The sequence below is a fragment of the Lemur catta genome, chromosome 12, assembly GCF_020740605.2.
Source record: "Lemur catta isolate mLemCat1 chromosome 12, mLemCat1.pri, whole genome shotgun sequence".
NCBI lineage: Eukaryota > Metazoa > Chordata > Mammalia > Primates > Lemuridae > Lemur > Lemur catta.
The window spans coordinates 60211276-60237033 of NC_059139.1; the positions used below are offsets into that span (position 1 = coordinate 60211276).

The following is a 25758-nucleotide window of genomic DNA, read 5'->3' on the forward strand; positions in this document are numbered from 1 at the left end:
CTCTGAACTTTAGATATCTTCTTATTTCTCTCAACTCCAGGTTCTATCACATCTCCTGTTCAGGGTCTTGAGATTTTTCTTTCAAAATCACAATAGACCAAAGTTGATCTTTTTCTTTCACATTCAAGGCCTAGGTTGCTACCTTTTCATTCCTTTATTCTGTACTCTCTTCATTGTCTGTAGTTCATTTCTTTCCCACCGTTTGTCATAAGTGGGGTGTGAAATCATTCTGGCTTTGATTCCACAAAAGATCTTCTTTAGTTGGCTCTGGTTTAGCTCAGAACTGCTCCCAGTTTTCTGTCTCACTCATGCTTTGCTTTTTACCTTCCCTTTCTCTCATCTTTTCCATTTCCTTTCTTTCTATGACATTCCTGGATAGAATTCAGGGAAGAGTATGCAGTTGGTGAAGGAAAGCTCTTCTATTTCTTTTTCCAAGTTCCTTAGCCTTCTGGCAAGAAAACATGGAGAGAAGGAGTAGGTGCAAATGTGTCCAGTGGTCCTTCAGCGTCTCTGTCTCTCTTGGCCTATGTCCCTTTCCTGGACTGCATTTGAATTCTACATCCCTATTTGTGGATTTTGCAGTCTGAAGCATGTGAGATGTTATTGAGCAATTTCAGACGGCATTGTTTGAATATACTTGACTGAGATAATTGCATTTAAACTTTAAACTATATCAAGAACTCATGTATTTGGTGATTCCTAAATATAAAACCATGTGTAGCCATGTGGAAATACCACATACATGAAAATTTTATTACTTCTTGGCCAAGGTAAAGATTAATAGGAAGCATTTTGGCTCATGGAGTATGTAATGCAACTCTCTTTTAAAACACATGAACTTGTTATGTTCGTGTGACTGATCACATAGATCCATTGGAATCTTAATGATCCGTGAGAGAAATTGTTCACATTTTTAGAGGTACATCTACATTACAAAACAGCAGCAGCGCTTTCAAGAGACCATTGCACTGTTGTGCTTTTGAAAGCACTTGAATCCCACAGTGCTGAAAGTGGGAACAATATTGGTGACTCACAAACATACATATTGTAGTAAGAAGAAAACAGTAGACGTTATGGGAAATAAGGAAATACACACTTTGCCAAATTTTAATTTAAAGCAATGTGGACATTTTCTAAGAAGTGGTATTAGTATTTTAGCTAATGCAATGAAAGAAATTGAAGTCCCTAAAATGTACCTCTTCTTTGAAAGGATTAGTATTTCCATGCAATAACTAAAAATTAAAAAAATTCTCAAATAGGACAAATTTAAGGAAAAAGTAGACACCGACCAAGAAATTGATTTATTACTAAAGCTTTAGCTTCAACTGTTTTAGTTTTGGCTGGTACTTTGTAGTTTCATTTGGGGAAAGATGGGCTTTAATTGAATTTCCGTGTTGATGCCTGTGTTTTTCTTAAAGGGTGGATGTCAATACATTTTTTTATAAACTAAATTTAATAAATAAGTTTAATTTATAACTATTACCTTGGCATAGAAGCTAAAGAACAAAAAGTAATTACAAATAGTAAAAAGAGAACCATAAGAATAGATTGTGATTTTTGTCAATAACTTCTGTTATCACACATTTGAGTTGGATGGCTTAATAATTGATGTATTTAGGTCTTAGTTATTTACTTCCTAACTTTCCACATTGTATTTATATCTGTAGACAACATAATCTAATGAAAACATGTTAGATATGTTTTGTGAATAATTTTTTTTCTTTTTTCCTTTAGGGATGCCCTCTGCATCTTTAGCAGTAAATCTTCTTTCAGTTTTTCTTATCTCTTTTGTATTTGGAGAAACAGAAATAAGATTTGCTGGACAAACAGAATTTGTTGTTAATGAAACAAGTACAACAGTTATTCGTCTTGTCATCGAAAGGATAGGAGAACCAGCAAATGTTACTGCAATTGTCTCGGTAAGAAATGATTGTAGTTCTATTTTTACTGAAATAGATATGAAATTTCTTAGTTTCAATGGCACGGATTTTGTTTTTCACCATCTGAGATTTTGAGTAGTTTCATTATGATAAATGATTTGCGGATTACAGTCTTGCATTTATGTCTGTTATGGGTTTATATAGTGCTCCAAGGTAGCCACATGCATTTGACAATAGAATCTTAAAGATATAGCCTGATTATTTTTAAGTGCTCATACATTTATTTCAAAACAAGAATATTTTCTTTTTGGTAATTTGCACTATAGAGTATCTCTGCTCAGACATATTATCTATTGTAGGGTGATATAGAGAAAATATATGGAATATTTAAAAGTAGAAAAATGGTAATAGGAATTAGAAAAACCTTAGGTATGTTAGAGAGCTCTTTTTGTGGGAGAAATTAAGTATATTAACTTAAGTAGGAGTTAGGTTGAATTTGTTAAACTTGATCTGTTTTGCATATAGTTTAGTTATTGGATGGATTGTGTGTGCATGTATATGAGTCTATTTTTAACAAGAAAGTAATGTCATATGACTACTACTAAAGATATTGCTATATTTGAGGCTCAGAGTACTTGAAATTTTTGTCTGCAAAAATGAAATTTTAAGCAATAGGTTAAATTATATTACGAAGCATTATGAAAACAGAAAATGAAGAAAAACTACCTATGAAACAAATCTAATATTATAATTTTGTGCATTACTTTTAGATTTTATTGAATTAATGACATATATTTATTGAATTTATTTTTAGTGTGAGTATACATTATATTTGATATTAATTTTCATATAATTTTGATTGTACCCTAACAGTTTTTTCTGGTTGGTCTATCATTTTCATAACTTTTCTTGGTGGTATTGGTATTACTTCCTAATCATTCCTCAACTGCTTATGTCAATTTTTGCATATTTTGCATTTTAAATGATTTTCATAGGTTGCATTACTTTTTGTTTTTATTTGTTTCAGTGGCTCTTGATAATGCTTTCCAAAAGTCTATATGCCATTTTCTTCAGGAAGGTATAAGTTTTCCAACACCCTTGACAACTTACTTGGATTTCTCGAGTATTTAAAACTTAATTTATTTTTATAAATGAGAACTAGAAATTGACTAAAATTCCCTTAAGCATGTGTTTTCTTTTGTACTAAATCATATATACTTTTTTAGTAGTTAAATTATTCATTTTGCACTGTTTGCTAAAAGAGATCTCATTTGGGCCCCAAGAATCTTATTAACGATGCTGTTTTACAGAATAATATCTTAAAAAGTTAAAGAAAAGTTTATAATGAATAAAAAGTTTGGAATGCTAAAAGAATTAAGTCTTTATTGGAATTGTTGGAGAACATAAATATTAACTTCAAGTTGAAAATTTTGGAAAGAGTAGTTTCTTTGAAACTGATAAGGAAAATAACTGGAATAACTGAAAATAATTGGAAGTAAAACTCAGTTTTTGGCAGACCACTTATCTCTTTTTCTCCTCTCTTTCTTTTTTTATTGATCTGCAGTAGTTGCACATTTTGGGGTACATATGATATTTTGATACCTGTATACAAGGTGCAATGGTCAAACCAAGGTAATTGGGATATCCGTCACCTCAAACATTTATCTTTCCTTTGTGTTGGGAACATTACAATTAATATATTCTAGCTATTTTGAAATATACAATAAATTCATGTTAACTGTAAGTTCCATAGTGTACCATTGACTGCAGAACTTATTCCTTCTATCTAAATGTATTTTTGTATCCACTAACCAACTTCTCTTCATTTCCCCCTCCTTCCCTTCCAAGACTCTGGTAACCACCATTCTACTCTTCCATGAGATCCACTTTTTCAGTTCCCACATGTGAATGAGAATGTGCGACATTTGTCTTTCTATACCTGGCTTATCTCACTTGACATAATGTCCTCCACTTCCATCCATGTTGCTGCAAATGACAGGATTTCATTCTTTTTTATGGCTGAGTAATATTCCATTGTGTTAATATGCCACATTTTTGTGAGAATTTTGGCTACAATTTGTCTTCTTGTTAGTCCACAACAGATCAATCAAGAGGCAGAGTAAAAAAAACTTCATATCATTACTTTCCTGAGTAATTATTACTTTGTTATGTAATACTGCTTTTCCTTCCATAGCATAAACAAAAGCTCTTGTATAGAATAATTTTTTATGTTTATTTCTAAAGATGATTTTTACCAGTTTTACCAGTTGTAGTACCCATTTATCCAGCTTCTTTACCTTGCCGATTTGTTTCAAAGGATCCAATATTGTTGGAACAGTCACGTCAAATCTTGCTGCTGCTAATTCATGCATAGGTTGAGATGGATTCACTTCCGCTACAGCTTTCAGTGGCTTATTTTCAAGATTAAAATTACCAGAACAGAGCGTCTCAAACCATCGATATACTGTGCATTCATTAGCCACATCCTTCCCAAACACTGTTGACATTTTGAGCTGTCTGAGCTGCATTGGTTCCACAATGGAACTCATATTAGAAAATAACATGAGTTTTTGACTTACCCATGGTTTCACAAAAATTGCTCTAAAAAATTTTTGAAAGATAGTCACAAGCCACAATGTGAGTCTGAAAGAATGAGGGTGTACCTTCACAATAAAAATAAAACAGTAAGTGTCAAAGTGAAATATCAGAGATAGCAACTGTCAAACTTAGTACTTAAGGAAATCGGACATTTCGTACTTAATAACCTAATAAATATTTATAATTTATGTTTTTGTACATCCTATCTATAAATGTCAAGGCTGCTTGGTTTATGCTTTTACTCTTGATTGCTCCAATAAGCATCAGTTTTACTTGTTCTAATATTGTGTTAAGTAAGAATGATCTATATTTTGCATTTGGTAGTTGTATGGAGAAGATACTGGTGACTTTTTTGACACATATGCTGCTACTTTTATACCTGCTGGAGAAACAAATAGAACAGTGTACATAGCAGTATGTGATGATGAGTTACCAGAACCTGATGAAACTTTCATTTTTCACTTAACATTGCAGGTAAGTCCTTCTTCCTCCCTTAACCTTAATCTTGCAACACTTAAAACTCTTATTTCCGTAGACGCCAGAACTGACAATCTCTTTGACAATTCCACAGTCTGTTTATTCCTTTGACAATCATATATTCAGCTTACTTAGAAATTGCCATTACAGATGCTCCAGAAAACCTTGTCTTCCCTTTGGCTCTTTTTTCTCTTATTCCTCCCCAGCTATCAGATGCACAAAAAATGACTGTGACTTCTGAGTTCAAAGGAGCAGGATAAAAACAGCAGCCATGGAAGTGGGAGGTCCCTGTGCCTTAGAATAAATGTAGAGTCGCCCTGGGAAAAAAACTTGAATAACCTAAGATTTAATTGAAATTTACAGCTTTATCAACTAGGTAGAGGCAATGACTCCTAATACCATTCTAGTTAATTTTTCTGAAGAGCATTAAGAATTAAGATAATTGTGTCAGTATGATTAAAATGTTTGTGGAAATGATACTTGAAACAGTTATATTTTGCTTTTGTAAATTACTCTTTTTTCCATATTCCTTTATGCTGTTGTTATCAATAGAAATGTTGCAGGAAACTCTTTCCATTTTTATAAAAAAATTGCTTTAATATTTTATCTTTAATTTGGCTCTATGATTTATAGAATAACTAATTCTTAAGTTTCAGTACCTTTTATAACATAATAAAAATCCTGTTTGAATAGAATTTTACAGTATTATATATACTTAATTCCCTGTTATATTAGTAATAAGATACTGATTATAATATAATCTTCCATATTGTATTACTACCCAGTGATTACTTATAATTATAATACATATTAATAGTGGTTAATGGTTTTCAAAACTTTTTTGAAAAGTTTTCATTTGAAACTTCCTGACCAGGTTGAATTAATTTGAAAATGTTTTCTTAATCTGTACCCTAAAAGTATATATGTATTTTTATTCATATTTTGAATAACCGCTTGAAGACATTCTATTAAAATGATTATTTTTTCCTTTAATTTTTCATTTATCATTTTATTTTTGGGTTTTTATTTTAGAAACCTTCAGCAAATGTGAAACTTGGATGGCCAAGGACTGTTACTGTGACAATATTATCAAATGACAATGCATTTGGAATTATTTCATTTAATATGGTATGGTTACAATTTGGTGATTCTTGTGGTTGCTAGATAATAGTTTATTAAATTTTGGGGTTATTTTTCATGATGTTATAATAGCTAGTGTCATCCTGCCTTTTGATATTAAAATAAAATTTGCTCCTTGTTCCATGTTCTGTAGATTGTCCATTTGTTCTACCTAAGATTTTTGTAACTTGAGGAGGCTTATATGACCATAGTCATCTCTTTCCTAATCTCTTTCAGCTGATCATTTCGCCTGACTCCTTAGTTACCTTCCTTGGCTAGTCTCTAACTCAGACATGCAACCCAGTGCCTTTTGCTTGATTTCCCCAAATGCCACATAAAGAAAGCATTTTCTGTTTGTTAGACTCCTCTGAAAGTTTGGAGTGACTGGGAGATGAGAAACCATATTGAAAGAATACTGAAAACACCTATAGGAAACTTAAAATTGAATAACAGATATCACAGCTCTTCAAAATTCTGCAGTCAATCCCAAACCTGGGATCTCCCCATTAATTAATATTTCCTGAAGGTTGAAATTCCATCTCATCCCCCTCAATTTTACTCAGCAGTGTATTTTCTCTCCCTTAACACCAAATTCCTATGGCTCTGGCTAATTCTGTGTTCAGAGGGTTTTATCTTTAGAAACAAATACACAAGACAGGTCCCTCCCTGGGAGAAATTGTTTCCAGCTCTTAAAATAAAACAAAATTTATCTCCAATACAATTGGATTTGTCCACTAAATTTTAGACTACAATAACTCTCTTGATTTGGAGTCTTCTTGAATCGTGTCACTAATTATCATTAATAAGGTATGATGCAATACTTCCCAACTTTCAAAAATTTTTAGATTGCTACTACAGTTGGTTACATTGTATGTCATAAGGTAACTTAGTAACTTATCTTTGAAACAAGTGGGGACTATAGGTAAATATGATCTTTATAGTTGCAGTATCTTCATTAAAAGGGTATTTGATTGACTAACCACAATTTAGTAGATATTTGATAACCCCCATTATACTGTCATTTGTAAACATCAATTAAATTAATCAATCAATCATTGATGTTTGAAGAATAGGGAATTATTATTAATTATGAAGCAGGCTCTATTAGTTGCTTAATTTCTCTCTCAATAGGTTTCCCGATACATTCACTCCCAACTTGTCACCCTGACCTCATAGTGACTAATTTAAAAGGTTTTTTTTCTTTTCTGATATTATACATCTTAGCTTCTGGGAATGAATCCTTGTCTCTGGCATCGGTCCTAAGTCTTGGAGTGGTGGGATCTCAGTGCTGCCAGTGTCACCCTGAGAGGTGGTCACTGCTGCTCAAGCAAGTGTGCACTTGGCTGTTTGTGTTTCTGCTCCTCCTCTTCTACCCTGAGTTTCAGGCAGCCAAACCAGCGCATTTCATTTGAAGTCCTTGCTCTTTCTCCTGCGGTGATCATGTCCTGAAAGTCATTAGCAGTGTCTGATTTTCAGTGACAAACTGGCTGATGAGGAGGGAAGAGTGGTTGGGAGCAAGGCCAAGTGGAGGCTTAACTCATTTCCGTGACCTCCTGGGCCTCTGTGAGCATTTGAGTTTGTCATCTTTCAACTACATAACCTTTAAAATTCCTCAACAAAACAGCTAGTTGATGGTAGAACCAGGATAAAAACCCACATCTTTTGCCTGAGTAGTTTTATGTTCCCTTTACACTATTATTTTTAACCTTTTCAGCATTTTTATTTGCTAATTGATGCTAGGAAATAGCACATTCTTATAGTACAGTGTGGACTGATTTGTCTGTGGCAATTTCGTATTTCTAAGGTGACAGTTTTTACCACCTTCTACTTCTGATTGCCCAACGCCTGATTGTGTTTGCTCTTCCCAATAGCCTTCCCCAGTCACAGTGAGTGAGCCCAGGGGCAGAAATGAGTCTGTGCCTCTTACTCTCATCAGGGAGAAAGGAACCTATGGAATGGTCACTGTGACTTTTGAGGTAAGTTTATTCTGAAATCATTTTAAATGGTAACACCTTGGGGTACTTACCAGATAGCTACAATTTTAAAAATCAAGGTCCCTTGTATAATAAACATAATGTAATAGGAATAAAGATCAATCTTTTTGTTATCTGATAAATTTCATGACTAATATAAAAATGTTTTTCTTATTGCTTACTTACAATGCTTGCATGAAACACAGAATATTATTTTAGTGAAGTATCCCAAAAATGGAAAAATAACCACCACATGTACTCACCAGCAAACTGGTTTCCCTGATCATCACCTAAGTGCACATTTGGGAATAACACCAATTGGGTGTCAGACAGAGGTGGGGGCTGGGGGGAAGGGATGGGCGTATACCTACTTGATGAGTGTGATGCGCACTGTCTGGGGAATGGACACGCTTGAAGTTCTGACTGGGGGGGAAGGGGGGAGGGGATGGGTGCATACCTACGTGATGAGTGCAATGAGCACTGTCTAGGGAATGTTCACGCTTGAAGCTCAGACTCAGGGGGATGGAGGGGGATGGGCAATATATATAACCAGAACTTTTGTACCCCCATAATGAGCTGAAATAAAAAAAAAGAATATTATTTTAGATATTTGGTAATCTGAATCACAAAATAGAATAATAATAATGTTAATTCTATAAAATGTATAGAACCTTTATGATAAACCTTTTCAAGGATATAAATTTTAAAAATACCCATAAATTTCTTAGGCTAATATAAAATTATTTAATATGAAGCCTTCCCCTGTTTTTTTCAGTACACTGAATGGATGGTGTTAACAGCCATTGCACTCCATAGAGATCCATAGGTGTGGCATGAATAAGATAGGCTGTGAGTGAGTTGCATTTCTCAGGTGCTGGCTGTAATCATTTTATTTGATTGCTTACTGATCATGTGCCTACCATTGTGGCACCACATTGCTGTTCTGTGAGATACACATTTAAATATTCAACTAATTTTTGAATTTTGTGAGATCCAGAACATGATCATATACTATTATCAAATATTAGAGTATTAGAAATTTCTGATACCAGTTTCTATCTTAATTATGAATTGTAATACCAATGAAATGGATACTGGATTTATGTAATGCAATTCTATTGAAACATAGAAGAGTTTTGTTTATGCTCGTAGGTACCTACATCAGATGGTGGTTATATTAATTACATAAGAACATAAAATAGTGTAAATCAATAATGCATTAAAAACCATAGTAAACACTAACTAAATATGCAGTAGTCTTGCAAGTTCTACACAGGAAGACTTCAGTGATTTTTCATGTACTTAGCAATATGAGTTTAGATAATAAGTTTTTGAAAATATTTCTGATAACAAATATGGGAAAGATTAGAAAATAATTGGCTGTAGAAAGGTTAAGCCACCCACGTTATAGTGTTTTCACCTTATATATGGATGTCTAAAGTATTTGATTGGGTCTGTAGACTTTTTCTTATTTAAATAACTATGGTTAACATTTGTGGGGAACTTAACATTGCCATATTCTGTTGTAGTGGTTTATGCTGATTATTGTTGCATATAAATAGCACCTCTCCCCAGCACTCAGCCTCTCTCATGCTCTTCTTAATTTTTTCTCTATGATAATTATCATCTGACACATAAGCCTATGTTTAATTATCATTTGTTCCTTTCTATTAAATATCAGGCCTATGTGGAAGGGAGTTTGATTTGGTCACTGCTATATCCTTAGATCCTAAAAGAGGTCAGGCATGGAATACTCAATACTTTCAAAAATAAATGATTCTGTACATTCTTCACATCTTCACATCCTGTCTGTGAAGTAGAAAATACTGGTATTTTGATTCCATTACTTGAGGGAATTTACTAATCTTGGATTTTTCTTCCAAAAAGAAATATTTATAGAGTTTTTTTCCGCATGTTTAATATAATGGTTGAGAAAAAATAGAGAGCTCTTAGAAGCCACATAGTTTAATACAATTATAGTCAATATTTATAATTACATTATAGGCTCAGTTAATTAGAAGGGCAAATTTTAGGTACAGGTTAGTATAATTCTTGCAAAACTTCTTTAAGTAAACTTCAGATTTTTGTCAGCTGACGTCACAAGAATGCTTTATCAATATTGTGAAATATTTTGTATTTATTGACGGAATCGTGTGTTTCTTTGCAGGTAGACGATGGGCCAAATCCCCCTGAAGAAGATTTAAGTCCAGTTAAAGGAAATATCACCTTTCTCCCTGGCAGAGCAACAGTACTTTATAACTTGACAGTACTTGATGATGAGGTGGGTTAATGTTAAATGCTTAAATGTAACAAGGATTTTGTCTGTGTTGCAGACATGTTAGAGAACTTTATGTCAAGTATTAAATTGTGTTCAGTATTTTAGATTATTCCAGGACATATAGTCCTATGCAAAGTTAGCATATTGTGACCAATCATACTTTACTTATAAATAGCTATTTTGGAATACATCTTTTTATTATTTACCTTACTTAATTTACATTAAATATTATAATACATCTAAAAACTGATGAACCTGAACATAGCTGGCAACCACACATAATACAAAAATTTAAGCATTTTGTGTACCCTGATGATTGATTTTTGTTAGTGATTTCAATTTTGAGCAAGAACAGTACTAACCCTCCCTCCTACAAAATTTCTGAAATGAAATCAAAAGAAACCCTAAGAGAAGAAAAAAAAAATGCATTAGAAAACATTATTAGAAAATAGTATTTCTCTTGAAAAAATGAAATATTTGGTAGTATTGATAACTCTAGTTTCTCTGGTTCTGGAAACCTGCAAGAATTTTTAAGATCACAGAACATTGGAAAAGCTATTATTTGGGGAGGTGATTAATTATACATTTTTATTATAAATTAAAAAGATCATCAGTCAAATAATAGCATTTTTGTTTTTGAGGTAAGATTTACTTTTTATATTGCTCTTTATTGGTGGAGATAAAAAGATTTTTTTTTTACTTTAATTTTAAGATAGAATTTATGGTGAAAGAAAAGCTCAGACAGCACAGTGAAGATTAACCCCAGGATTTCCGTGCAGCTACAAAAAAAAAAATTCACTTTAACAATGTCAAAATTTTGCTAGTAGTGACTCAATTTTTTTTATTTTTTTTTGAAATGCAGCCTCACTCTGTTGCCCAGGCTAGAGTATAGTCAAGCAATCTTCCTGCCTCAGCCTCCCCAGTAGCTAGGACTACTGGGGCATGCACCACCATGCCCAGCTAATTTTTAAAATTTTTTGTAAAGATATTTTTTGAGAGGTCTTCCTATGTTGCTCAGGCTGGTCTTGAACTTCTCCCACATTAGCCTTCTGAAGTGCTAGGATTACAGGCCCAAGCCACCACACTCTGCCTAGTAGTGGCTCTTACAGCTTGTTCCAGAGAGGCATGATGTGTGTTTTGGAAATCATAGTGGTGGAGCCACATGTTTAATTCCTGAATTAGAAACATGTTAGAGAGAAACAAGAATAATTCATATGGTTGAAAACTAACAATTTTTATATGATGTTTAATATACTTTCCAGATTCCTAGATATTGTTATACCTTAAATACTGCTTTGACCCTATCAAACTGATGAAACTGAAAGAATTTATGTCTATTTTTACTATTTTGTTTACTGTTTAATCTTTGGATTTATCTGAAGACTGATTAAGGTTGAAAGACATTTTACCTATACTTCATTACCTCGACATACTATTGCTTTGTTAACTTTTCCTTTCATATCTAAAATAAATTATTTACCTTTGGAAAATATTTTAGTAATTGGAGACTAAACAAGCCTCTCTATTTGCTTCCTGAGTTAAAGAATATTTATTTCTATGTAATTGTATTGAAATATAGTGACTTGTTACACTGTAGTGTCTTTGCAGATATTTTGGCTATTGATGTTTTCCTGCTGTTTTGACAGGTACCAGAAAATGATGAAATATTTTTGATTCAACTGAAAAGTGTAGAAGGGGGAGCTGAGATCAACACCTCTAGGAATTCAGTTGAGATCATCATTAAGAAAAATGATAGTCCTGTGAGATTCATGCAGAATGTTTATTTGGTCCCCGAGGAAGACCACATACTCATAATTCCCATGGTTCGTGGAAAGGACAATAATGGAAATCTGATTGGATCTGATGAATATGAAGTTTCAATCAGTTATGCTGTTGTGACTGGGAATTCCACAGCACATGCCCAACAAAATTTGGACTTCATTGATCTTCAGCCAAATACAACTATTGTTTTTCCTCCTTTCATTCATGAATCTCATCTGAAATTTCAAATCGTTGATGACACCATACCAGAAATTGCTGAATCATTTCATGTCATGTTACTAAAAGATACCTTACAGGGAGATGCTGTGCTAATAAGCCCTTCTACTGTGCAAGTCATCATTAAGGCAAATGACAAACCCTATGGAGTCCTCTCATTCAACAGTATCTTGTTTGAAAGAGCAGTTATAATTGATGAAGACACAGTATCAAGGTATGATTTATTTTAAAGCTGTTGCTACCATTATTTTAATATATTATTCCAAGATTTAATTTTTGTGGTGTTGGGCACAACGATGAACTGTTAGAATATGTGTGATTTTTCTCTACCATGGCTTTACTTTCTCTTTTTTTTTAAACTTTAATAATGTATTTTATTTAGCCCAATATTTTCAAAATATTATTATTTTGACATGTAAAATCAACATAAAATATAATCGTATAAAATCAAATCATAAAAACAATATAAAATATTAATGAGATATTATATTCTTTTTTCATACTAAGTCTTCAAAATCTAGTGTGTTTCTTGTTGATAGCGTGTCTCAATTCAGATGGCAAATTTTCATCAGAAATACTTGATCTGTATTTAGATTCCATACATTTCCGTAAAGTTTGAAAAAATAGATTCACAAATCCAAGTTCTTCCACACACAAAAGTTTTCCAATAACTGAATGGAGTATCAGTATTCAAATTAATTAAAATTAAATGAAATTAAAAATTCAGTACCTCAGTCACACTAGCTATATTTCAAGTGCTCGATAGCCACATATGGCTACTGGCTGTCATATTGGACAGAGCAGATCTAAATTTTTAGTCCTCTGCTTTTCTTATCTATCCTGTCCCTTGGTTATTTTTTCTTTTTTACTTCTTTTTTTGTTTCATAATATTATGGGGTACAAATGTTTAGGTTACATATATTGCCTTTGCCCTGCCTGAGTCAGAGCTACAAGCATGTCTATCCCCTAGATGGTCGCACTGCCCCCATTAGGTATGAATATGCCCATCCCCTCCTCCCCCTCCCACCCGCCTGACACCTGATTTCCGTTTTTTTTTTTTTTTTGAGACAAAGTCTCTGTTGCCCAGGCTAGAGTACTGTGGCATGAACTTAGCTCACAGCAACCTCAAACTCCTGGGCTCAAGTGATCCTTCTGCCTCAGCCTCCCGAGTAGCTGGGACTACAGGCATGCGCCACCATGCCCAGCTAATTTTTTCTATATATTTTTTTAGTTGTCCAGCTAATCTTTCTATGTTTAGTAGAGACGGGGTCTTGCTCTTGCTCAGGCTGGTCTCAAACTCCTGAGCTCAAACAATCCACCCGCCTCGGCCTCCCAGAGTGCTAGGATTACAGGCGTGAGCCCTGATTTACTTTTTCTTATTTTGAATGTGATTTAGTCATACAAGTGAATTCACATTATGGTGGTTTTATAGGACACATTCACATGTATACTCCTTCATATTAAAAAGTTATTTATTGCAATAGGGTTCTGCTTTTACCAGTGTCTGATGGCCAACTTGACATTGGGGAAGCCTATCTAAGGAAAGTAGAGTGTATTATGTAACAATATATATTTCTTTTTAAAAATTCTAGATTTGAAGAAATTACAGTGGTTAGAAACGGTGGCACCCATGGGAATGTCTCTGTGAACTGGGTGTTGACACGGAATAGCAGTGATCCCTCGCCAGTAACAGCAGACATCGGACCAAGTTCTGGAGTTCTGCATTTTGCACAAGGGCAGATGTTGACATCAATTCCTCTCACTGTCATTAATGATGATATTCCAGAGGAGGCAGAAGCTTATGTACTTCAACTTCTGCCTCATACGATACGAGGAGGTGCAGAAGTGAGCGAACCAGCAGAGGTAAATCTCTTTTCATTCATTACTCCTGTGAATATTTCTTTTTATTTTATTTTATTTTTTTAGAGATGAGAGTCTCATTATGTTTTCCAGGCAGATCTCAAACTCCTGGCCACAAGAGATCCTTCCAACTCAGCCTCCTGAGTAGCTGGGATTACAGGTGCCAGCCTTCATGCCTGGCTTTTTTGTGTGTGAATATTTCTGTGCTATAGAAGAGCCAAAGACCTTGATCATACATATCAAATTTATGTTTTAGTTGATGTGACAGGAAATGTAGGTTTTCTTGCTCAATGTTGTTCCTTCTGCAAATAAATATTTTACTCTCTAAAAAATTCCAAAAACTATGATTTAAGAAAAATTTCAAGTCTGTTTTTGTGCATCTTTTACTCTATTATATACAAGAAATCATCATTTTTATACATGATATATAAATAAATATTAAAATCATAACAGCACGGACAATATAAAGTTTGATAATCTCAGGTGTGAAAATTCTGTACTTTAATATTTTATTCTTTATCTGCAGCTTTTGTTCTACATTCAGGATAGTGATGATGTTTATGGCCTAATAACGTTTTTTCCTATGGAAAACCAGAAGATTGAAAGCAGCCCAGGTGAACGATATTTATCCTTGAGTTTTGCAAGACTAGGAGGAACTAAAGGAGATGTGAGGATGCTTTATTCCGCACTTTATATTCCTTCTGGAGCTCTGGACCCCTTGCGAGCAAAAGATGGCATCTTAAATATATCCAGGAGAAATGGCCTCATTTTGCCAGAACAAAAAACTCAAGTCACTACAAAATTACCAATAAGAAATGATGCATTCCTTCAAAATGGAGCCCACTTTCTAGTACAGGTACTTTAATGATTAAAACAATAGCAATTTTGGTGAGAGAGTTAACTGTTATTTTGCCCTCAATTATATTTTGGATTCTACTATTTGTTACTAAAAGCTATTTTGGGAGTCCAGAGAGAAACTATGTCTGCTCCCAAGTCATGTAATGATAAATAAGACAAGGGTTCTACCAAAGTTAGTATTTTAATCAGGTGATACTAAAAGTACACTAGACATGAAATGCAAGTTAGACTGTAATGGATAACATAATGGAATAATTTACAAACTGTTATGAGGGAGGGTTGGAAAGAGAGAGATTCAACATTCTTTTGAGTTGATTTGGGAAAATTTGACATAAGAATGGGATTTGTAGAATAAGTATGTTTTTCACAATGGGCATTGCAGGGAGAACATTTCAGAGATTAAAAAAAAGTAGCATGAAAAAGATTTTATAGATGCTTTTAAATAATAGACTCAAAATTGATATATTGCTTATTAACTATAGATAGAATTTCAGAATTTTCAACTATTTAATGAGAAGAAGTAAGGACCCCATAGCATATCCTTCCATCTTATATCTTTTATTTCTTACCTTCTGTTAGCCAAAACATTATTTTTATTGTCAAAGTTTAAAATATCTGCACTCGTTAATGATGCCATTATTATTTTCCATTTGTTGATTGGTTGCTTCTGAAAATTAGAATGCAATAAAGGGTGCTTATAAAATTTTAATTATATAAATAAATTTAATACAGAATCAGGTAGTGTGAATGGATCAGTAAAGAAAGAACTAAAATCTTATGTCACCATACATTTTGCCAGCTGACGTATATATCATATGAAATATCATATTCCATTAATATCTTTAAATCATGCCACATTTAAATTTGCTTCATATTTTTGCCTAGACTTTGTTTTGTGATTTATTATTGCTTTATCTGAAGTTTCCATTAATAATTGTCACCTTCACTTCATTATTGAAATCTTCCAGCTGTCTTACCACATATGTTGAATGTTGAATTTAGTCGTACTAACTGCTTTCTATGCTTGTTTTACACCTGTTGTTTGGAGTGGTTTTTACTGAACTCCTGGATTTTCTTGGCCTCTTGCCTTTGTCTTCTTGAGTTCTCTTATAGTTCTGTTATAGTGTATCTGTCCTTAAACGCATCTGCAGGTAGGGTATAGGCAAGGTAAACTTTTTGAGGCTTTAAGCAACTGAAAAATGTGAAATTTCATACTCACATTGACATTTTGACTTGGTAGAAATTTCTAGACTAAAATAATTTCTTCTTCAGAACTTGTGAGGTATTGCCTTTCAGCTTCTAGAGTTGCTGATGAGAAATTTGATGAGAAGGAAATGATTAACTTGCTCTTTATTTATGAAAACTTTTTGCAACTGCTCCTTGGTGTTCTGAATTTCACAGAACTGTCACACCTTGCTCAGCACTTGGTGGGATGACCTGCTTCATTTTATCTTTATATTTTATTCATTTTGTAAAGTATATGCAGTATACTAAAGAATCATGTTTTATTTGACTTGGCTGTCATACCGATACTTGACAAAACTGATCAGTCTAATTTCTTTTTTCTTTTACTCAGATGAATGTTTACCAGAAATGGAATTTTAAATGTCTTCTCCTGTATATGAGTTTCAAAGCAAAATGTGTGACATTTAAAAAAGGCATTTAATTTTGCCCTTTAAAATGTATACTTTCATCACAAAATGTGAGGGAGATCAGTACCATTCCTGTCCACTCGTGGAAAATCAACTTAAATCACAACTCTATTGGTGGTTACTTAGTGGCATCATTTCAACATCACAAAGCCTAACAGAAGGCTCTGAAGAGTGGGAGATACATGTCTCATTGAGTTTTAAATTGCATTTTAACTTAAAATTGCTATGTCTTTTGCAATACTGTCATGATTATCTATTCCTACAGTCCTCAAGTGAACATTGTGTGGAATGATAAGATAGATTTTGAAAAGTTAGAATATTTAAGATGTTGAAGGTTTGAGATATGTCAGAATTCCTATTAGAGCTCAGCTTGTGTTGGAGGGTTGAATTAGTGTTTATTGTATAGCTGCTGTAGTTTCAAGTGTGTCATGTACTGAAAAAATGCTTATTTGAACACAGACCCCCAAGAGCTCTATGGGCCTGTTGTGAAGTAAGAGTCTGGAACACACAAAATGATGATAAACAAGCAATATGTGAAATTTATAATTAAGTTCTAAGGTTAATGAGGGTAGCAGTAGAAGTCCAAAAAGAGGTAGAATAAAGAGGACTGGAGAATCCAAGAAAAATCTTCATGGGAGAGAAGGGAACTTTAGCTGGTTTTAAAAAGTGAGTACATTTTGGACTTGTGAGATTATGAAGGAAGGGCATTGTAGGTGACAAGAATATCATGAAAAATTACTCTGGTGGTCATATTCATTAACTACAGGGACACTATATGTATGTAATATATGTATTGCATTTCTTTAAACATAAAGATGCATCAAGTTATAAATGGAGTTCTGAGTAGTCTTCAGATGTGTTTTTTCTGGAAGAGAAGGGAAGTGGGTGATTGGAAGTCTGGGTCAGTGGAGGAGGGGAAGGAGATGTGGACAGCTCTTTGATGTTTGGCTTTAAGGTCAAGGTAGTTGAATATAGGCAACTAGAAGGAAGAGCAGGTGGTGATGCTGGTCATGGTAGTGGTGAGTAGTCACATGGAACAGAGACAGTGATTTCTGTTTCAAACATTCTATCTGTAAGGTGTTTGTATGACATTTATGTGATGTCCAGTGGCAATTGATTTAATGATTAGGAATTTGGAGGAGAGATCCAGAGATTATTAGGGAGAGGGCATAAAATTATAAGATAAAGGGTTTAGGAAGACCCCTGGGGAATGATAATAATTGAGGAGGAGGAGATTGAAAAGGGGTGGTGAATGAGGGAGGTGGAGAATGAAGTGGCTGAGTGACTGTTAATGCATGTTTGCTTTTTTGCCCCATGCTGTTAAGACTTAAAAAAATTTTTCTGTTCTACAATTTGTATTATTTTTTATTTGTTTATTACAGTTGGAATCTGTGAAGTTGGTGAACATAATTCCCCCAATCCCATCCATAAGTCCTAGATTTGGGGAAATCCGAAATATTTCATTACTGGTTACTCCAGCCATTGCAAATGGGGAAATTGGCTTTCTTAGCAATCTTCCAGTCATTTTGCATGAACCAGAAGATTCTGCTGCTGAAGTGGTAAGTAGACTTTTTCTTATTGATGGGACCTAATGAGTTTGAGGTAAGGCACAGGCACTATTTTTTTACATAGGATTAGCATATAGAGTCAACAGGCCTTAAAAGATGTCACCATTTACATCAAGCCTTCAATAAGTAATTTGACTTAACTGATGAGTGTGTGATTTTCCCATCATCTTTTGCTATGGTGGATAGAATAATTAGAATTAATTGCTCGCAGTAGAAGTAGGATATTTTGGTATGACTGCTTTGAGATGGTGCTATGACATTTGACACAGAGATAGCCAAACATAAACTTTTTTTTTTTTTTTAATGGCCAAGTCATGGTACCTCAGGTGTCCTTGACCTGCTCCATCTCTGAACACTGCATGAGCCTGAGTAGGACTGAAGTGGCAGCCTTGGATCCTATGCTTGATGGTGGAAGTGGTGGTGATAAAGTTATAGAATGCTAAATCTTAGGAATTTTAAAATGTTATATATATGGCATATACAAATTTTTGCATAAACACACACATAAAAGCATATTCATGTACACAGTACCCATTTTGCGCCCCACCCTGCCACCCACACATTTCGTGCTTTAATTTTTCCTAAGTCTGTATTTAGGGACAGCTCTGTCCTTCAGCCTTACCATTCCCTGAGCCACAGTCTGTCCCTGAGACCCTCTCCAAGTCCTTCACACTTTGATTTGAATTGCGGTGGGGTTTAGATCAGGAATGAAGAGAATTGTTTTTGTTATCAAAGCCTCATGTCAAAATATAGTGATCATAATTTCCTTTGTTTGTATTTTAGCTTCTGTAAGTGGGCAGAGAAGCTTCATTTTTCAAGATGGTTTTGATTTTTCATATCTTTCTTAATACACTCTTTCCTTCTAAAAACCGAGAAGCATTTAGTTTGTTCTTAAAAAGTAGATTGCTTTTATTTGTTTTCTTATAAAGCTGTAAATTTACTATTTCATATTTTTCCCCTGAGAGAAATTAGCTTTTAGGAAAAATTTTGGGCTCCTTGGACCTGCATTCTTCTCCTCTTGGGAAAAAAAAGAAGTTTCCCTTTGTTCTCTTTGAGCCATGTATAGCCCAGGCAATACCCAATTCCTCAGGGTGATTTAGGGGCCCAGCTCTCTGTTACTTTTTTTGTCTTCCCTGAGAATCTCATTTTGCTCACTAGTCTTGAGTTCTGACCACTGCCAGCCAAACTAGCGGCACGGTTAATGGTGAAAATATCTTCTGTTTTTTTTCAAGATGAGCTATCTTAAAGGACAACGAAAAAAGAGGATACTCCTCTTTTAGGAGCATAAAAGAATAGCATAATCCACCATTAATTATTCCTTTAGATTCTTTGTTTGAAAAAACTTCATCATGATATGTAGTGATCATATTATTATGTATATTCAAAGTGTGCTGCACTTGAAAAAACTACAAATATAATTTATTTTAGAATTATTATAACAGATTCCATTTATTTAGCTTATAGATGGAGAGGCATTGTCTAGATGCTTTACTTAAAACAATCTGTAATCCTCACCGTACACTTGCAAAATACGGAATCATTAGCTTTATTTCACATGAGAAAAATTGAGATCAGAGAGGTTAGGTAACTTGCCCAAGGTAACCCAGAGTCATGAGTATCTGATTTTATTTCTACTGCATTTATTGCATTTTTTTTTTATTTTGCCCCTGTCACTTAGGATGCATTTTACATAACATAGTTTATTTTTCAGTTTACATTGTGATATTAAATTGATTCTGTTTTTAGATAATTACTGATGGAAATTTATTCTTTAGAAAGATTGTTCTATGTTTTTTATAATTCTTTGGTTTTAAAAATATTCATCTTTTATTAAGACAAATGTCAGGTTAGACACATTGTTAGGTGGGAGTAATTTTGTACATTTCTTGTAACTTTGTAAAGTGGATTAGCAAAACCTAATAAAATAGTTATATCTAACATTATTTTCATGCTTAAAAAAAGTATGCTTGTTCAATTGTGTTTTTAATGTCATTTAATAGTTCACTTCCCTGTATAGAATACATATATTCACATACTAATATGTGTACACATTAACAGCAATACTTATATCATTTGTGAACATGTATTTTAGAAGAAATTGTTCTGTTTTTTCTTTTTCTAAGGTTTACATTCCCTTATATAGAGATGGAACTGATGGCCAGGCTACTGTCTATTGGAGTTTGAAGCCCTCTGGCTTTAATTCAGAAGCAGTGACCCTGGACGATATAGGTCCCTTTAATGGCTCTGTTTTGTTTTTATCTGGGCAAAGTGACACAACAATCAACATTACTGTCAAAGGTGATGACATACCGGAAATGAATGAAACTGTAACGCTTTCTCTAGACAGGTAATAACCCAATTAGGTAATGGTTAGTAACATTATGTTTGAGTTCTATTAAATAATTTTGATTTTTATTTTAACTCTTTAGTTCATATAAAATAAAAAGAAATCAAGTAAGTAGTATTATGCTGGCCTTCTGACTTTATTGTTATTTGTTGATGGCTTCTGGTTAGACCATTGATATGATTATATCTTTTAGTGAACTTTTACCCTGCTGTTCATTGTGAAGAAGCATTACATAGAAAATTCATGGGAAGTATCAAATAAATCTGAAGCATAGCCAATATGTTGCTATATTAAAAAAATAGGCAGCAACAAATCTAAAATGTTAGGTTAAGAAAACAGCTCTGCTGGCTTCATTTTCAATAGGGCAGAGGATTAGAGCTTTTTTTTTTCAGTGAGTAAAAAGAAAGCATTAATCTTCACATAATGAAATTTTCTTTTTTACATGGAATTTAAACGTTAAGTAATACTTATTTTCCAAAGAATCAAAAATTACACACATTTAAGAGGTACCTTTTCAGTAATGATAAGAATTTAGTTAGCATGTCTCAGTGGGTAATTTATATTAAGAAAATATCACAATGTCCCAAAGAGTTTTTCTTCAGTAATTCAGAAAATCCTTTCTAAAAATAAATATACATTGACTGCCACACTAGAAAAAAAATTTTATCTGGGGCTATGGTGTTTTATCACAAAAATATAATAAAAACCTCAAAAACAAAACAATCCTTTCTAATTTAATGAAACATTTGTTATTTTTTATTGTTTTCTGTGCACGATTTATATTCAACTCACTCAGTCCTAGAATCGGTTTTTACACTGCATGCCAATTGAGTTGTATGTGACTCATGACATACTGAATTTGTTTCGGAGAATTGGGTCTTTATATATTTCACAAAGCCCCAGGCTCAAAACTAGCGTGAGTTAAATACAATTCACATGGCAGTCAGTGTGTTAAAAATTAAAAACAACCTATCTACTCCAGGTCTCTATATGAAAGTTGATACATGTTAGAGATGGTTACTGTGACTTGAGGCTTTGCACAATTCATATTTAGAAGTAGTAGATTTCATAGGTAAATTCAAGAGACATTTTTGTAAAATATCATTCAGGACTGAATTAGTAAAAATTATTTTATATAATCCCTGGACCTCTCTCTATTTTATTATCAGCCTCTTGTAGGTTTTTCTTTGTAGGTGTTTTGTCTAAACACATTTTAAAAAACCTGATGAGTCATTTTTTATTTTTACATGAAAGAAAAATATAAAATATAGAAACAAATCTATTGAATGTCCACTGTTCCTTTTGTTTGCTTTCAGAACCACATTTTGTTTATTTCCTTTCTTACATAAAAAGTGAAATGAAACAGTAACCAAAATACCAAGCAAACATATAATAAAAACTAAAAAGCAAAAACCAAATACAACACACACACACACACACACACACACACAAACAGACACAGAGTCTAGATAACTTATAGTTTTAATATATATTTTAGATTCAGTCTTAAGGAAAGGTATTTCATATGATGAACAAAATCCATAAAATGTAATGAAATGTAAATTGCAAATTATCATTTTTTTCACTTATGTCCTTTTTTTCTTTAAATTAGTTTTGAGTACCTATTAAATCAGTAGGCAACCTTGAAAAAGACTAAAGAAAAATGAACAATGATTATAAACTTAAGCTGCAACAATCCATAGAAACTTTGTTAGCTCTGCTGAGAGTTTATGCACTCCAAATAAATATTTAAAGAATGATTTTGATTGTCTCTCTGCAAATTCATAGTGACTATTCTTTATGTTCTTTCAAAATAGTAATTTCTAATCTTACCATGTAAACATTTGAAATTAAGTATAATTTTTAAAGTTTTTTTTCCTCCTCTCCTATGTCTAAAAAATAAGGAAGTACAAATCATAGGGTAGAAAATTTTAGAAATTATTGGTGCTTTTCAAATAGAGAAAATTAGTTCAGATGTATATTAAAATGTTTTAATTCTATTAGTAACTAGTTCATACTTGTATTATCTCCATTGTTCATGAACAATAATGAACAAATTACATTTGAATATTCAAAGACATGTGTAGTTGAATAAACATGAAAATAAAATGTATAATTTGAAATAGTATATTGTATCAAAACCTCTCTCAATTTTGAAAATTTTTGACAAAACTTAAGTGAAAGAATGAATGAATGCTAGTAAGTGTGATTACAGTGAGTCACAATACAATAGCATAACAAAAATAATTAACACTTTATTGTGATACAGTTTATAATTTTCCCTTAATGTCAAATCCAAATTCAAATTCTCTATGTTTCAACTAAATATATACAAAAGATATCCTGGCACTAAACAATTTATTGTGCTTTCAAATACTGTACTAGTTAAAAATATTCTTTTGTTTAATTTTCCTCAACTCAAAAACAATTTCATTATGCCAGTATTCTTCAGAAAAATTTTGATATGTGTGTTTATATGTAACCAAATATTTATAAGTGGTGTATTTTTGACTTTAAAAATGAAGCTCAAGGGCTGTACATTTTGACATGTGCTTGCCAAGACTGAAAATGAAATACATTGGGGATCTGGAAAAGTGTTTAGGTTTCCCAATATAAAGTGGTGTTTAAGTAATATCTGGCATAATTAAAAGATATAATGATAGGGATTCTTGAGTATATTCCTATGCAAATGATGAAAGGTGCTTATAGAGTTTTGTTTTTTCTAACTCAAAGAACAACTGGCTTTGGATCTGAGGATGGAAGTCTTTATTTTTTTAAAAAAACTAATTAAAGCTACTAAGTAATTATAAGTAGGGCTGAATGAAATTTGCTCAGCTGCTGCGGTTTGTGAGCATGTACAGTGCTTGGCAGACACAAGTGCCTTGGAGGAGGCCTGGAAAGCAATGTCTTGAATGGGTCTTGACATGCTGGCTAGCCATGGGGTCATCTTCCATAAGTGGGAACCACCGAACCTCTTGCTAGCATTTGTCAATAGCAAAGAGCCCAGGATGTGGAGTTCCCATAAAGTGAACATTACTAGTTCTTGGGGAAAAAAGAAAGGCTTTCTTTAGCTTTATTTTTTCCCCCGGCCATTCTAAGTTTCTAGCAGTATTAGTGAGATTTTGGGCAAATGGTGCTCTGCCTCTTTTTCCCCCCTCCCACACTTCTTTCTATGTTGACAGGGTAGAAACCAAAAGGTTTGTCGTGTATTTTGGGTAAGTATACAAAATAATGCCTTGTTTTTAGTGATTCCACATTTTGTTTTGCAAGTGACTGTTTTTGGACAAGGCCACTGTTCTGCATGATCACAGGTCTTGAGAAATTTTGCTTGTCCACCTGGCTGTGCATGCTTCGTGTGTAGTTTCATTTTCTAATGATAAGGGAAGCTTATATGAAGTTGTTTGTTTATTTTTGGTCCTAAGAGTTTTAATTTATGAATGCATTTCAAATATTTGTTTAAAAGTTTGAGAATTAGTATAATCATGGTTGAAGTACTTAAAATTTTTAACTTTCCATATAGCTTACACATAACCTAGAGAACAATTGTTGTGCTGTGCTTATGAAATTCTTACCCAACATCTATTTATGAATCTTACAGCTTGTTTAACAGAGAGTTAGCAATCAATAATCTTAACTCTTCCATTGGTTTTCTGAGTGCATCTAGGTAATTTCTTGCTTATATCTCAGTGTTGTATACAGAACTTTTCAGAATTTGCATTTTACATAAAGCTAGCACATTTTAAGAAAGTTTAAAAATAAATTCATTTGTCTAATGCTCAGAATGGATGTTTGTATTTTGCATTCTGATCCAGTTTTCTTGTCTCCTAGTTTATGTGGACATAGGAAATTTTAATTAATGAAAATATTGATATACATGATGGGCAAATTTGCTATGAAAATCATATGACTGTATTAAGAATATAATAAATAACCCTTCTATTATTTGGACTCTCTCTTCTGTGGCTACTAGCATGCTAGGTATTGATTGTCAGATTTCCAAAAGCTAGAGAAGGATGTTAATTCAAATTCTCTATTACATAGGAAGTGAACTGTCTTTTCTACATGTTTCTATATTTTAATCTTGGTTTCATTGTGATATTGAGCTCTGATAGTGAATACTTTTAGGTTTAATAGGAAGTGGCATTTGGAAAAGTTTAAAGCAGCTCTCAGGATTGAGAATTCTTAAGAGCCTGCTGGCTTTTAAACTCCCAAAGGCTTGCAGTCCAAGTCCCTTTGATTATTCTCATTATACACTGAATATTAAAACCAGAAATAAAAATTTTTTATTTTAATATGTTCTTTTGTGAACTATATAGGAATTGTTATAACATTTCATCCATCTTAGATCCATTCTTTTCCTTTTTTTCTTATATGTCGTACATTTTCTTTTATACTAAAAGAAAAAGACGGCATGAGGTTAAAATTAAGGTGAATAGAAAGCATTTGAAGCCACAGATTATTCCTAAATATAATTATAATTGTGTTTATTTTTAATCAGTGTAGCTTACTTTAGTCCATGTAGTTGTCCAACTTTTATGTACCCTTATTTAGTTAGTATAATCTTATGTAATGAGTTTTTTTTAAAGAAATTTAAGTGTATGTAAAATTAAAACACAATTTTGTTTTAATATATTTTCTAACTGCATGTTACAAGTTAAATTTTTCTAAAATTGGAATCAAATCTGTACATTTTGATACTTTACATAAACTATATTTACAACCACTGGGTACTGTATTCTTGGTATATATATTGCAGTGTTTGGTTTCAGTGAAATAAGAAAATGATGTAATAAATTCAGAAATAGAAGTTCTCCATAACTGTTATGAGTAAAACTGTTTTGATCTTAAATTATTTGAATACATATAAATTCACTTTAAGGTCTAATAACCTTCCTTTTCATTATCTGGAAGAGTTGTAAATATTGCCTTAGAAGCCTGCAAAATTCAAAAGTAAGACTACAAGTAGTGGGTGCCTTTTTTCCTTTGATTTCTCCAGGGTTAATGTGGAAAATCAAGTGCTGAAATCTGGATATACTAGCCGTGACCTAATTATTTTAGAAAATGATGATCCCGGGGGAGTTTTTGAATTTTCTTCTGCTTCCAGAGGACCCTATGTTATAAAAGTAAGTATGAAAGAAACTTCAATTTAT

At 33.0% G+C, this 25758-nt stretch overlaps 1 protein-coding gene across 1 annotated transcript in view; it reads left to right on the top strand.

Moving 5' to 3' along the window:
* Positions 1 to 25758, top strand: part of ADGRV1 (adhesion G protein-coupled receptor V1) — a 498644-nt gene that overhangs the window by 37305 nt on the left and 435581 nt on the right. The window contains exons 2-12 of the mRNA XM_045565724.1: positions 1735 to 1919; positions 4803 to 4952; positions 5988 to 6083; positions 7946 to 8050; positions 10215 to 10328; positions 11972 to 12537; positions 13916 to 14186; positions 14710 to 15039; positions 18076 to 18252; positions 20385 to 20608; positions 25605 to 25731. Of these exons, the coding sequence (XP_045421680.1) occupies positions 1735 to 1919; positions 4803 to 4952; positions 5988 to 6083; positions 7946 to 8050; positions 10215 to 10328; positions 11972 to 12537; positions 13916 to 14186; positions 14710 to 15039; positions 18076 to 18252; positions 20385 to 20608; positions 25605 to 25731 (2345 nt within the window). The remainder of the gene's footprint in view (positions 1 to 1734; positions 1920 to 4802; positions 4953 to 5987; positions 6084 to 7945; positions 8051 to 10214; positions 10329 to 11971; positions 12538 to 13915; positions 14187 to 14709; positions 15040 to 18075; positions 18253 to 20384; positions 20609 to 25604; positions 25732 to 25758) is intronic.